This window comes from Elephantulus edwardii, unplaced genomic scaffold, assembly GCF_000299155.1.
Source record: "Elephantulus edwardii isolate Elephantulus edwardi_28Jun2011 unplaced genomic scaffold, EleEdw1.0 scaffold00062, whole genome shotgun sequence".
Lineage (NCBI taxonomy): Eukaryota > Metazoa > Chordata > Mammalia > Macroscelidea > Macroscelididae > Elephantulus > Elephantulus edwardii.
Genome location: NW_006399812.1, coordinates 3,301,423 through 3,315,502, shown reverse-complemented (window position 1 = coordinate 3,315,502; position 14,080 = coordinate 3,301,423). Strand labels below are relative to the sequence as shown.

At 38.6% G+C, this 14,080-nt stretch overlaps 1 protein-coding gene across 1 annotated transcript in view; it reads right to left on the bottom strand.

The window, feature by feature from the left end:
• Positions 1-6,333: 6,333 nt before the first annotated feature.
• The window catches only part of CNOT11 (CCR4-NOT transcription complex, subunit 11), a 33,987-nt gene continuing 26,240 nt past the window's right edge, over positions 6,334-14,080 (bottom strand). The window contains exons 3-7 of the mRNA XM_006887801.1: positions 11,724-11,876; positions 9,790-9,992; positions 7,686-7,888; positions 6,734-6,830; positions 6,334-6,650 (exon numbers count right to left, since the gene is read on the bottom strand). Of these exons, the coding sequence (XP_006887863.1) occupies positions 6,453-6,650; positions 6,734-6,830; positions 7,686-7,888; positions 9,790-9,992; positions 11,724-11,876 (854 nt within the window). The 3' untranslated portion in view covers positions 6,334-6,452. The remainder of the gene's footprint in view (positions 6,651-6,733; positions 6,831-7,685; positions 7,889-9,789; positions 9,993-11,723; positions 11,877-14,080) is intronic.

The window sequence follows — 14,080 nt, the reverse complement described above, 5'->3', positions numbered from 1 at the left end:
CTGCTAGGAGGAAAATTATATGCCAGTGTACTTGTGAGGGTTAATCCTTATCAGTCTGTATCCATGGTTGTTGAAGCATGCTGGTGGATCAACACTGAAAGTGCAACTTATCAAGCCCCACTGAAACTAATGGGTTGGGGCCTGGCAGAGGATTATAAACTCTGCAAGGGAATCTGTATATCCAAGTTTCAGAATCACTGCCCCAACTAGTGTTTTCCTAACACGAGATCAGAAAAGCTTTACTTTCTTAAGTTGGAACTATTTTTTGCATGTCTATTAGAAAAGCTGTGGAAGGAGTACAAAGAGTCACTGTATCAGGGGGAATTGGCTGACACAGAGGAATTTTATGAAATAACATATGAGCAAGAGCCTACGGTGATGAAGGAGGAAGTTCAAGTTGCTATGAAGGAATTGGCAAAAAACAAGGCTCCAGGAGTTGATGGCATAGATGCTGCCCTGGATGTGCTCACTAAGTTGAGCCAGGAAATCTGGAGGACAGCCAGCTGGCCAACTGACTGGACGAGATCAATATTCCCATTCCGAAGAAAGGTGACCCAACAGAGTGTGGAAATTATCGAACACTATCATTGATAGCACATGCAAGCAAGATTCTGGTGAAAATGATCCAAAAATGTTTGGAACAATATGTCAACAGATGTGCAGGCTGGATTTAGAAAAGGTCACGGTACTAGGGATATTATAGCTAATGTAAGATGGATCTTAGCAGAAAGCAGAGAATACCAGAAGAATGTCTACCTGTGCTTCATTGACTATGCAAAGGCTTTTGACTGTGTGGATCACAAGCTATGACTGAGAAGAACGGGAATCCCAGAACATTTGATCGTGCTAATGTGAAACCTATACTTGGACCAAGAGGTAGTTGTCAGAACAGAACAGGGAGACACTGGATGGTTCAAAATCAAGAAAGGGGTCTGTCAGAGATGTATCTTGTCTCCATACCTTTTCAATCTGCATTTAGAACAGATCATCTGAGACGCTGAGCTGTACGAAGAGGAATGTGGCATCAGGATTGGTGGAAGAATCATCAACAACCTGTGTTATGCGGATGACACAACCCTGCTTGCTGAAACTGAGGAGGTCCTGAAGCACTTGCTGCAGGTCAAGGACTGTAGTCTTCAATATGGATTGAAGCTCAATGTCAAGAAAACAAAGATTCTCACCACTGGGCCAATTGGCAACATCAGTATGGATGGTGAAGAGATTGAGATAGTTAACAGTTTTAATTTACTTGGTTCCAGAGTCAACTCTTGGTAACAGCAGCCAGGAAATCAGGAGACGAATTGCATTGTAAAGTCAGCTGTGAGGGACCTCTCAAAAGTCCTTAAGTGCAACGAAGTCAGGCTGGAGACTAAGGTGCGCCTGATCCAGACTACAGTCTTTTCAATTACGTGCTATGCATTGGAGAGTTGGACAGTGAATAGGGATGATAGAAAGAGAATTGATGCCTTTGGGTTGTGGTGCTGGAGAAGAGTGTTGAATATACTATGGACTGCTAGGAGAGAAAAAAAGGTTTGTCCTGGAGAGGGTGAAGCCAGAATGTTCCCTGGAGTCAAGGATTCTGAAGCTTCGTCTGACATACTTTGGGTTGCAAGAAGGGACGGGTCCTTAGAGAGGGACATCATGTTTGGGAGAGTGGAGGGATGGCGCAGGAGAGGAAGACCCTCGATGAGATGGATCGATGCTGTGAGTGGAGTGGTGGGAATGAATGTGTTTGAGACAGCGAGGTTGGCACAGGATAGAACGGCGTTTAGGACTCTTGTACATAGGGTCGCTATGATTCGCAAATAACTCGATGGCACATAACAACAATAGAAAAGCAGGGAGCTCTGGTGGCCTAGTGTTAAAAAGCTATGCTGCAATCCCAAAGGCACTTGGTTTGAATCCACTAGGTGCTCTGTGGGAGGATAGGCAATCTCTTGTGTAATTTACTGTCTCTGAAAACCTGCTGGAAGGTCAGTTATGGGTCAGTTCTCACTCGAAAGCACACAACAGTATAGAAGTAGGGTGCTTGGGTTACTTAGTCCTGTAGAAGCTGAGCTGCTAAATCTAACGGTGTGGACTGTATGAACCCACCAGCTCCATGAGACAGACTGGCAGACTCTTCCAGCGAGATTTACAGCCTCACAAAGCCAGCTGACAGGTCCGCTGTAAGGTTTTTGCAGAATATGTAGGTCCCATTACTGTGTCTTCTCAAGAAGCTTCTCATTAATACACTAGATGCATTCTTAAACTACCTCCTGAACCACACTGATTCAATCCATTTAGGTACCAGCTTCACTGCAGGTGGGTACTTCTGGCAGGACTGCTTCACTTTTATTGGTTTTGTGTGCCTTTAGCTTTTCAAAGGGTACTGTCTTAAAGGTACAGCTCTGGTGATAGCCCAGAGAGCTCCACAGCTAACCTAAAGGCCAGACCTCCTTGGCCGTTTGTTTAACCACCAGCAGAAAGATAAGCAATCTCCTCCCATTCCTTTAATAGCCTCAGAAACCATGGTCAGTCACAGGAAGTTGGTGGCTTAGGAAGCTGTAGGTACTTCTGTAGGAAGTTGAGATTCTCAATCTAAAAGGTGGCTAATTCACATCCACCAGCTCCATGGGACAAAGACTTGCTGTCTCCTCCCTCCAAAGCAATGTACAGCCATAGAAAACCTACTGGGGGTAAAAAAAACACCAGCAAAACGAAAACCTGCTCGACTGTCAGCTATGATTCAGTTCCAGTTTGCCAGAAGTGAGTGAGAGAAGACTGTTAATCACCTCACTTCCCAAACACTTAGGGAGTCTTCCTTTTCTGACAGGCTTCTGTCTTCCTCAGTTTCACAGCTCTCACAGGTTTTCATGTATAATGAATCATATTGCTGCTTTCTAAAAGCATCCTGAGCCATAGAAGCAGTAAATCATGATGACTCTGATAGCAACATCCAAGTTGTCTACCCCAGTGATATCCATTTCTTCTCTTTCCTGACTGTTGTTATGTGCCATTGAGTATCACTCACAATGACCCAATAGCTCTGAATTCGGCCCTATCCTGAGCCAATCCCACCATCTCTGACATACTCTCACTCTCAACCCCTCCAAGCATGATGTCCTTCTCCAAGGACTGGTCCCTCCTGGCAGCATGAGTTATTCTTGCTGATTGCCGTCGAGTCAAGCACGACTCATAGTGACGCTATGAACAAAAGACCTAATGCCTTTCCATAACTATCATTATTTCATAGAATTTCCAGAGGCATGCGGTTTAGGATGTGAACTGGTAGATCCACAAAACACTGTCCACACTGGGAAACCATTACGGTATTTGATACCCTGATGGTACAAGGTTTAGCATCATAGTAAACCTAGGTTATTTCAAACAGCACACTGACAAAAAGTGATGTTCTAAGTGGAAGGTGTGCCTCCAGATATAACAACACTAGTCTAACTTAGCAGTGGATAAGTGTTGTCAAGTTGAATAGCGACCCTTGCACAAAAGACATGAACTCTGTTCTATAACTAACATCATTTCTGTACATTTATAGCTTATAGAGTTTCCAGAGACATCTAGTTTAGGAAGTAGATGCCACTCCTGCTTCCCAACCTGAATCAATCTGGACGCTCCTCCAAACATTGTAAACTATGGGTAACCATTATGGTATTTAACACAACTATGGCACAGTGTTCAGCATCACAGCAACTAGGGAATAAAAATTAACTATAAACTTTAAGAGTTCAGCTTAGACTAGGCAAAATGAGTACTTTTTGCTATTTACAGTATTAAACATACTGTATGGTTTTACATGCTAATGCTGAAAAAGGCTATCAATAAAGTAAATAATTAGCATAAAAACCAGACATGAAACAGTTCACATTTAAAACTACAGATTCAAGTTAAAATCCTGACTTCATTAGATAAGGAAACATTGCTAGTCTCACAAAACAGTCTGTCCTCTTTAGTGACATCTTGTACATGGATAGAGATTGACCCCTCAGGTTTACAGAAGAGCTGTATTTTAACTTGCCAAGTGCTTTCACAAACATTAATTTCCTAAATATGGTGAGCTATCAAATATTGCTAGGGAGGGAGAAGAAGATCCAAATTCATAAACAGATAAGCTGGGTGAAGGAAGGCAATATATAGTAAAAGTCTGATGTTTGTTTTTATGTGCTGTCAAGTTGCCTGTGACTCATAGCAACCCTATGTACAACAGCCCTAAACCCTGTTCTATCCCTTGCCAATCTGACTGTGTCCGACACACCATAAGACTAATTAATTATGTTGTTGTATTACTTACATTGTTGTTGTTGTTGTTAAGTGCCGTTGAGTCCCAGGCGACTCATAGTGACCTTATGAAGGTGAGTCCTCGACGCTTGGGTGCCTTTCATCCTCTCTCCAGGTTCATAGGGTTTCTGGAGGCAAGCTATTATGGAAGTGGATGCCACTCCTCCTTCCAAGGTTACTTGCATTAGTCATTTTTAATTAATATTATTAAAAATGGCTATGAAAGACTGAACAAAACCCAATGATTTGCAAACTTTCCACCAAAATAATTTTTTTTTAAATGTAAAAAAGATTTTGGTAATTCAATAGGAATAAAAAGATACTATTAATAACAAAATTAAGACTGAGTCATATTCACTTTTCTATAATGCACTGAAGAACTATTTTACAAAAGTGTATTACATGTATGAGGAAGCAACATTATTCAGATGAGTTGGATGCTCACTGGCTACTTTGCCCCTACTAGAGTATGATCATCAGAAAGTTACTCTTTGGGCCTATTTACTCATCATAAATGAGAAGAATCAATTTTCTATTACTTAATTCTTTTTTTTTTATTGCTTAATTCTTGAACCTTCTCTCCACTTAATTTGTACAGGTATCACAAGCTTCAATTTCAGGTGAAGGTGGCTCATGAATTTTTAAAAGTATGGTAGGATACCAGTTTCCATAACAGCAGGAGGAAGAGTCTGCCAACATAGATGACTAAATGTCAGAGAATCAGCAGTTCCTGAAACTTAAGTTGGGTTGACATTTTTTCCCATTATAATAAGTGTTTTAATGATGAACTGAACTGTTTCTTTCCCCAAAGATGATACACTTATCAATGAGAAATTGAGAGCCAAGAAAGACTATTCTAAGTTAAATATTCTAGTCAGAAAATTCAAAGCAAAGGTAATGTTCTTGTTCCTGTCCTTTCAGCTCTGTGAAGGCCCTCTCTTTAAAAGGACTTTGCCTTGTGTTCCCTCTAAGCAAACATACTTAGAAATCCCCCACTTGCATAAGAATAACTAAGATACAGTTTATTATAAAAGCAGATATACTGTTTTTTCTCCCATATTTTTATATCAAAACATGCAATTCTTTTAATATTATTAGAGGTGGTTCACTTTAACTTTTGCTAAATATTGGGTTAAAAGGTAATCCTTTTCACCAGATTATTTCTCTATGAAGAATATGCTTTGGAAGTCCTCATGAAGGAATTACTCATGATTCCAATATGTAAATGATAAAACAGTGCTCACTTCGGCAGCATATATACTAAAATTGGTTATGATACGGAGAAGATTGGCATGGCCCCTGCTCAAGGATGACATGCAAATTTGTGAGGCATTTCATATTAAAAAAAAAAAGATAAAACAAATAACAAAATGCACTTAAAAAATACCAACATAACTTTAATGTAAGGCACCATTGTCTAAAAAAAGTCCAAGACACCACCTCACTGTAATGTGTCTCAAAGTGTCCCACTCAACGAGTCACTGTAAGCGGTATTTATCAGTGATGACACTCTCAAAGCACTCACTGCTGTTTTCCTGTTGGGAGGAAAATGAGTACAGAACCAGTGAATGTTTTGAGATGGGGGGGGACCCCCACACACAAAATACCAGCTATTACTATAGCTCAAAGGCTTCAAAGGGTTCCTATGTTTTCAGGAGTCCCAAAGAAAACATTTACTCTGTTGTCTTCATGAGAACATTAAAGCTACAATCACAAATGGGTTTAAGAATCAAACTTCTGGTTTAACACTTGAAGAATACACTCAAGTAAATTTCCATCAAGGCCAATATTACACATTTTTAAAGAATGTTTTCATTTACTCTCATTAAAGACATTTAACACTGGAAACTCGGGAAGACCTGTCATGAATTATTAGAAGCCTGTCACTTGTCTCTTAAGCAAAAACTTGCACGTTGCTTTTTAATAATGGATTTTTGGGATAGCCATTCATCCTGTATATAATTATCAACATGACATTTAAAACACATATTTTCCAAATTCTTACAAAAAATTAATCCACAGGGAAAAGTCAATCATGAAAGTAAAACACTGTTTTAAAAGCAGATAAAAATGTTGTTTATATACATTAAACCAAGCAATCCATTCAGGGTTTTAACAGTTTTAAAAATTAAATCACAGTACAGCTGAACAACGAACGGGGTGGTTCTGACGAGGTATTACTTTGACATCTTAGTCTCAGAAGGTGTTTCTCCAGTATCCAGTGTCTTCAACAATCGGAAAAGGCCAGCAGCTTCGCGTATCCTACTGAACTCGATGCAGAATGCCTGCACTTCTATAAACAAGTCCTGGACATTAATGATTTTGTTACGAATCAAAGATTGGAGAAACACACAAACAAGGCGCACCAAACGATTCTGGGGGGGGGAAAAAAAAATTTTTAGTGTGCTCACTTAGCTAACATGCATTTATAAGTTTTCCAAAAATTTTTATTACTCACCTGCATATATTTATCCTTAATTTGTTCACAAGTAGATATGCAATTTGATATATAAAGGTGGATAAATTCTGGAGGTAGATCAACAGCTGTAGTAAGCCTGTTTCATTAAAATATTAGAACATTAAGGCTGTTAGTTTTATTTGTTGATGATGGAAAAACAAATCAGATTAACCATTTAAAAGTTGTCTTTTGAGCGTATGATGAAAATCTAGTTTTTCACGTATGTTAGGAAATGAACCTAAGAACCACCCATCCATTCATGTCATTTTTATATTTTAAAATCTATTCTTAGCATTACACATCATAATCACTCACTCAACAATGAGTTTTCTGAGCACTATGCTCTTGGTTATAAGTCTACATACAACCAATAAAATGAGCTCCCATGCTAACCTTCCAAAGCTCATTAAATCCAATATGTACCTAAAATGCATTTGTAAGGAAAATAATATGAGTTGTAAATACCCTATAAGCATACAGAACACAAAGGTGGTAATGCACTGCATCTCCCAGAGAATCAATGACAGCAGAATGAGAAGACCTGGAGCTAAGGCTAGGGGAAGGAAACTAGGAGTTTCCATGATGATATTCCCATGATTTTCTCATCTTAAAACTTATACTTTGCTATGCTATGTGGACTGTCTGTCACTCAAAATATAAAATGTAAGTTTGTAAAGTGTAAAGAGGATAACTATGTAAAAGAATTAAGTTGTAGTCATTAAGTTTCATTTCTGTTACTATTAATGTTAACAGTTTGACAGGGTACCTTCTCAGTGCCTTCTAGCCAGTGCTAAATTCACATGCAGCAAACATGAAGACTTAGATTATTTTTTAAAATGACAGTACTACCAGGGAAAAAGTATTACCAGGTTTCCCCCCTACCCATTTAATAAGGCTTTGGGTAATCTGTAAATACTGTTCGAATATAAAAAAATGTCACAGGGAAACTTACCGATTTACAACTTCCATTGAATGTAAGGACATGTCCATATTGACCAGGACGGAAAAATACTCAGTAATTTGGCTTGACTGCATTAGTTTCAGCAACATTTCTATAGCAACAAGAGGGTTGTTTTCCACTAGATCAGGAAGTTTGGCTGGAGTAAGGCCAATATGATAAACAAGTTTGGGATCTTTCTCCAATTCACCAAGGAGCTAAAACAAACAAACAAACAAACAAACAAAAAACCAACCAAGTCAGAGTAAGAAAGATTGATTTCTAAGTCAAATTAGAAATTCTTTTTGTCCTGGAAAGGGTTTAAACCGGGTGGCTCCTTGGAGGCAAGGATTCTGAGGCTCGGTCTAACATACTTTGGACATGTTGTGAGGAGAAATTGGTCCTTAGAGAGGGACATCAGTGTTAACTGTGTTTGGGAAGAACACTGTTCTTCCCAAGGTTGAGGGCAAAGGAGAGGAAGACCCTTGACAAGGTGGATTGATGTGGGGACTGCTGCAATGGGCTCTTGCATGTCAAGAAGTATGAGGCTGGCACAGGATAGAACAGGGTTCAGATCTTTTGTTCAAAAGGTCATTATCAGTCACACAGGACTCACTGGCACGTAACAACAACAGCTGTTATATTGTTAGACGACACTGAGGAGACTTCAACTCACAGATCTTACTTATGAACAACAGAATGGAACTTTGCTCTACCCTACATCATCCTCCCAATCTCCACCATGCTCAAGCTCATCGCTGTAGTCACTGTGTCAATCCAACTACTTGAGGGTCTTCCATTTAAAAAAAAAAACACAACATAACCCATTGCCCCATTGCCAATGAGTCATAACTGACCATAACTGACCATCTAGTGAGTTTTGGGAAGCTGTAAGTTTCATGAGAGAAGACTGTTGCCCATCCTTACCCCGAGGAACAGCAGGTGGATTCGAAATGTTGGAGAAGCACCATCTTTGGGTTAGCAGTGCAACACCCTACGGACTTTGCCACCAGAGCCTCCCATCTTCCACTACATTCCCTGAAAACTACCAATAAGCACACACCAGAGAACAGAGCATCTGAAAACAACAACCCAGACAAAAACAGGAGAAAACAAGTAACTAAGAAGGTTATGGGACATAAGCAGGAGAGAGACCTCTACTCATCAGTTCTAATGATTTATGGCTCAAGTCAGTTTCACCCCTCATATTTTAAATAGGTATTCTCAAAAGCCCTTTTCCTGCCAAATAAATACCTTTTCAAAATCCTATCATTCTCTATTCTTAACCCACTCCATTTATACATACCATAGTGAACTGTTTTAGGATTGCCTAATAAAGCAGAGTAAATAGAACTGCACAGTTTAAACATCTGCTTTGAAAAGAACAGTGCTGATAATAAACCAAGTTGGAGATATAGCTGCCCCTAAAATATGTTAAATGAAAGTATTTTCATTGAAGAAATCTACAAATCAAAAACTGTCCTTAAGAATATCTTGGTTTTACCACACAGGGTGAGATACTATGCTGATTTAATCCAAACCTACCACTAAACCAGCTGAGTGACTTGAAAGTCAGTTTACTTCTTAGTACTTCACTTTCTTCTGGTAGCTCAGCAGTAAGGAGTTGTGCTGCCAACACAAAGGCACGTAGTTTGAATCCACTAGCTGCTTCACAGATGAAAGAAGTACAATCTTTTCCTGTGCAATTTACTGCCTCTGAAAACCCTCTGAAGGGTCAGCTATGAGTCAGCTCTGACTTGAAGGAACATAACCACCAAATATATCTACTCACTCTCAGAAGAGTGAATGTCCAGCTTAAATGTGACAATGTATGTGAAGTGCCCAGCCTGTCACTCTCTCACCCCTCCCAGAGACATACAGCTCACAAACAAATCATGAAGCATTTTTAATATAAGGTTCTCTGCCCTGCCAGGTAAAAAAAAAAAAATTACCAACGGGGAGAGGGGAATAAAGTTTCAAAGAGCCAAAAGACCACAGAACCTCCCAACTGCTAGTTCATATTTGCAGTTATTATCTTATAGGTCATTTATCCCTTTAATTAAAAAGAAAAAGAAATTCTTTCTGTGCCAATGAGAAAATGTATACAGTCAATACAAACCTGTGTTTGCTGAGGAGAAGATAAGGGGCTCTTGAAGGCTTTGGCCATTATTCGCTTGATCTCGACGCCAGTGCTGTTCTTCACACACATTGACTTATCCCACTGAATTGCATGGTCAGGCTCTGTTGGGTTCAGCCAAGCCAACTCATCCTCACAAATGTGGAGTGGAGGTGGGGGACGAATGAACTCTGGCCGAAAATGGCCTAGGAAAATAGTATTTGACTGTCTTTATCAGTTAGTTAACATCTATGTAAGTACACATCACACATATTTCAAGAAGTACACTAATGGCTATTTTTTTTTTGGGGGGGGTGGCGGGGACAGGGGCACCCGCGGTGTGCGTCGAGGGGAACCAGGGCTAGCACTCCAAGCCAGTCGACTAATGCCTATTTTAATAATATGATAAATCTCTCAAACCTCAAAATCAGATAGAGAAGTGACAGAGAAAGTCAAGATTTCACTCTGCATACAAAGAAAATAAAATACTGATTAAACTTTATTATGCCAGATAACAAATCTATTCCTTTTTAGAGGGTAGAAAAAACATATTCTGAAAATTGTTAATTCAAGAATGACCACCACTTAATGTCAGAAGACTACTATTAGACTGCTGAAATTCTTTTTTGATGAGGAAAAATGAAATAATGCTATGTTATAATTAATCCTATTATTTTTTAACTATGAAATTGTTCCAAGACCTCTAACATTTGTTAGTATAATATCTTTCTAAGCAGAATAAAGGAAATGTATATTACGCAGAGATAAAATGGCAGGAAATTAAACTGACCTCTGACATTCTCAAGTATATCTGCAGACTTCTATGCATCCCCAAATTCACAGACGACATATTCATTTTCATAAATCAGTAAGAAATCAACAGGAAAATAGTCTGATTTAACAAATTTTATAAGCAAGAGAGGTCTGTAAATTGTAAATTTACTAGAATAAATGCTAGCTAGGACCAATTTCATACCTCATTTTGTTTCTCTTATAGAACAGGAAGTGGTTAATTCCTATGATGGATCTGAGGCTCTGCCAACTTAGGTATTATTTCTAATTTATCAATATTTTCTGGCTAACATTCACTTTCTTAGATATTCAGACTTCCTCTTTTCACCTACAAAACCAGTATTTGTATCTGAGTCTCTTTGCTGGCCACTTATACAAAGACATCAAGTCCTAAGCATTCAATGAGTACTACTACTTAGGTGATAGAAATTTATCACGTATTTTCTGAGTGATTTGCTTTTCACATTCCTTTCTAGTGGCCCATACAATTCAGGGTCAAATATTTAAATGTAAATATCAAATAGATAGCATTACATGTCACAGACCTTCAAGGACACTTGTGATGAATTAAAACTTCAAATACCAAAGATCTATATAAACCAGGGATGAAAAGTCACAGCGTAAATTTCAAATTCACGATGATAGCATCATCTGAAGAATTATCCCTTTCATCTTATCTCTAAGCAAAAAGACAAAAGTATCTTTTTATCATTGAAATCTCAGCTAATGAGTCAGAATAATTCATAGCTGCCCTTCCAGTGTATTTTATGAGGCTGCACACAAGAAGATAAATAAAATGCAACAATAGACAATATAATGACAGCAATATGATTATTAAAGAAGTATATACATCAAGGACATAAACTCTAAAAAATGTCATTTCATAAAAAATGTCATTTCAGTGAATCTTCAGGTATACTAAAAATACGTACAACAATATTTAATAAAACACTTGATTATACATTTTTAAAAGAAATTAACTTTTACTGAGTATCTCACCAATGCCCTAGAAAAGATAACATACTTTCTATACTAAAGTTTCACATTTAACCAAGAAGCAAAGAATGTAACAGATACCTCAGAAAATAAAGTGGTAAGAGATACTAATAAAACAAAACCTAGGGTATAATATGATATCTACTTACTTTCAATAGGTGGTTTTGGTCCACTGACTAAAGCTTCTGTGATCTGAGAGGCAACTGAGCTGTCAAATCCAGAATTGGAAGAATCCGGGTCTGGGTCACTAAGAATACTAGGGAAGCTGGCTTTACTCTGGGTTGGCAACTCCGACTGTCGCTCTGAAAAAGGTTATATTATACATCAAGGACACATGAGAAGAGTGACTAGAAAGTAATTAGCTGGGGAAAATATTTGTAATACATAAAACAAAACAGCCTCAAACCCATCACTGTTGAGTCAGAACTCACTGATAGGTAACCCTCCAGTAGGTTTTGGGGGGCTGTAAATCAAACAGGACACTGTTCATCTTTCCCTTGAGAAGCCCCTGGTGCATTTGAACCATCAGAGAAGTATCAACTTTGGGTTAGCAGCACAACTCCCTACAGATTATGCCACCAGAGTTTCCAATACATATGGATATATAAACTTCAGGTCAATTTTTTCTTAAATTTTATTTTAGAGAGAGAGAGAGTGAGTGAGTGAGTGAGTGAGTGAGTGAGTGAGTGAGTGTGTGTGTGTCTGTGTGTATACATGTACCATTAAATCAGATCTGACTGGTACAAGAGACTACCTCTCTTCCAGCAGAGCATCTGGTGGATTCGAACTGCGCCACTAGGCTACCAGAGCTCCCTATGCAAGTCAATTTTTTAAAAAGACAGAATCCAATAGGGCAAAAATGAGCAAATTATTTCAATGGATACTTTACTGAAAAGCATAATCAGCCAGAAAGAAGGTTAATTAATTCCACTGAAAACCAAGGGAAAGCCAGTTAAAACTCAAGATGCTATTACATCCCTTCTATGCTTGGAAAGGTGAAGAGTCAGTCTAAGAGAGGAAGACTTACAACAAGATACTGAGGATGGCACAGGATAGGGCAAGGTTCAGAGCCACTGTTCAGAGGGTCACTATGAATTGTAATCAACTAGATAATACGTAACAACAAAATGTGCCAAAAATTAACAAGCCTATCACTGAATGCACAGAAGATGTAAAATAAAAAGATATGCTGCATTGGGAAAATCTGCTGGTATGGATTTCTCCAAAATGCTAAAGAGCAGTTTAAAAACTAAGGTGCATCTTAGTCAAAACATGGTCTTTCAATTACTACTTACGTACCTAAAAGTTGTACAATGAATAAGAATGAGAGAAGAATCGATGTCTTTAAATTGTAATGTTGGAGAAGAGGACAAAACAGTCCATGGACTAAACAGAAGAGTACTAAATAATCCATGGAGAAAAAGCAACCAGGATCCTCCTAGGAGGCAGGAATGGTAAAGCTTTGTCTCACATACTACAGGCCTTGGAGGATGAATGTCACAGTTGCCCCCAGGCCTGATCATACCTTGAATGAGAGACCAGATCCTGATGAGGCTCTAAGCTTCATCACAAAAGCTCATGTTATTGTTTGTAGTGACTCATAGTACAACAGCCTTTAACCCTGCTCTATCCTATGTCAATCACACTGCCTCTGACACACCCATCCCCAAGTTAATTAACAGGACTCCCACCCCCAAAAAACTTCCACCAGCAAAATACCATCTTCCATAGTCCTTCCTAAAATTCCCTATAAAAAGGAACTGTCCTTGACTAACCTCATGGCATTTTGACCTTCTCTGCACGTGGGCCATCACTTGGTGTCCTTCTCAGCCCATGCAATAAAGGCCTATTTGTTTCTTGGGACCAGCTTCCTTTAATCTTTCACTCTCAAATCTTTCTCCTATCTAACAAGCATGCTATTAGATGGTATCTGTACTTGGAAAAGGATATCATCCTTCAAAAGATGGAGAGTTAGCATAAGAAAAGAAGACCTTTTACCTTGTTATGGTGCTCAAGTATTTTATAAATTCTGGATATAAGTCCTTTATCTGATATGTCATTACCAAATACTTTTTCCCAGTCTATGGCTTCCGTCTTTACCCTGTTGGAGAAGGTTTTGGATGTGCATAGGGATTTGATTCTTAGAAGATCTCATTCATCTATTTTATATTCTCTTGGCTGTAGGTTTTTCAGGATACTTGGAAGACTCTTTATGTTGTGGATTAGGACTTCTAGCATTCTTCAAAGCTTTTTTTAAAAATGAAGATTATAGTCCTAGGTCCACAATCCACCTTGAGTTGGTTTTTGTACATGGAGTGAGGTGTGGATCTTGCTTGAGTCTTTTTCAGAAACTTTTGCAATTTTGCCAACACCATTTGTTAAAAAGGCTGTTGTTTCCCCACTTAACTGATTTCATTTCCTTGTCAAAAGTCAGTTGACCATAGATAGATGAGTTGATCTCCGGGTTCTCAATTCTATTCCATTGTACTATGTGTTTGTCATTGTA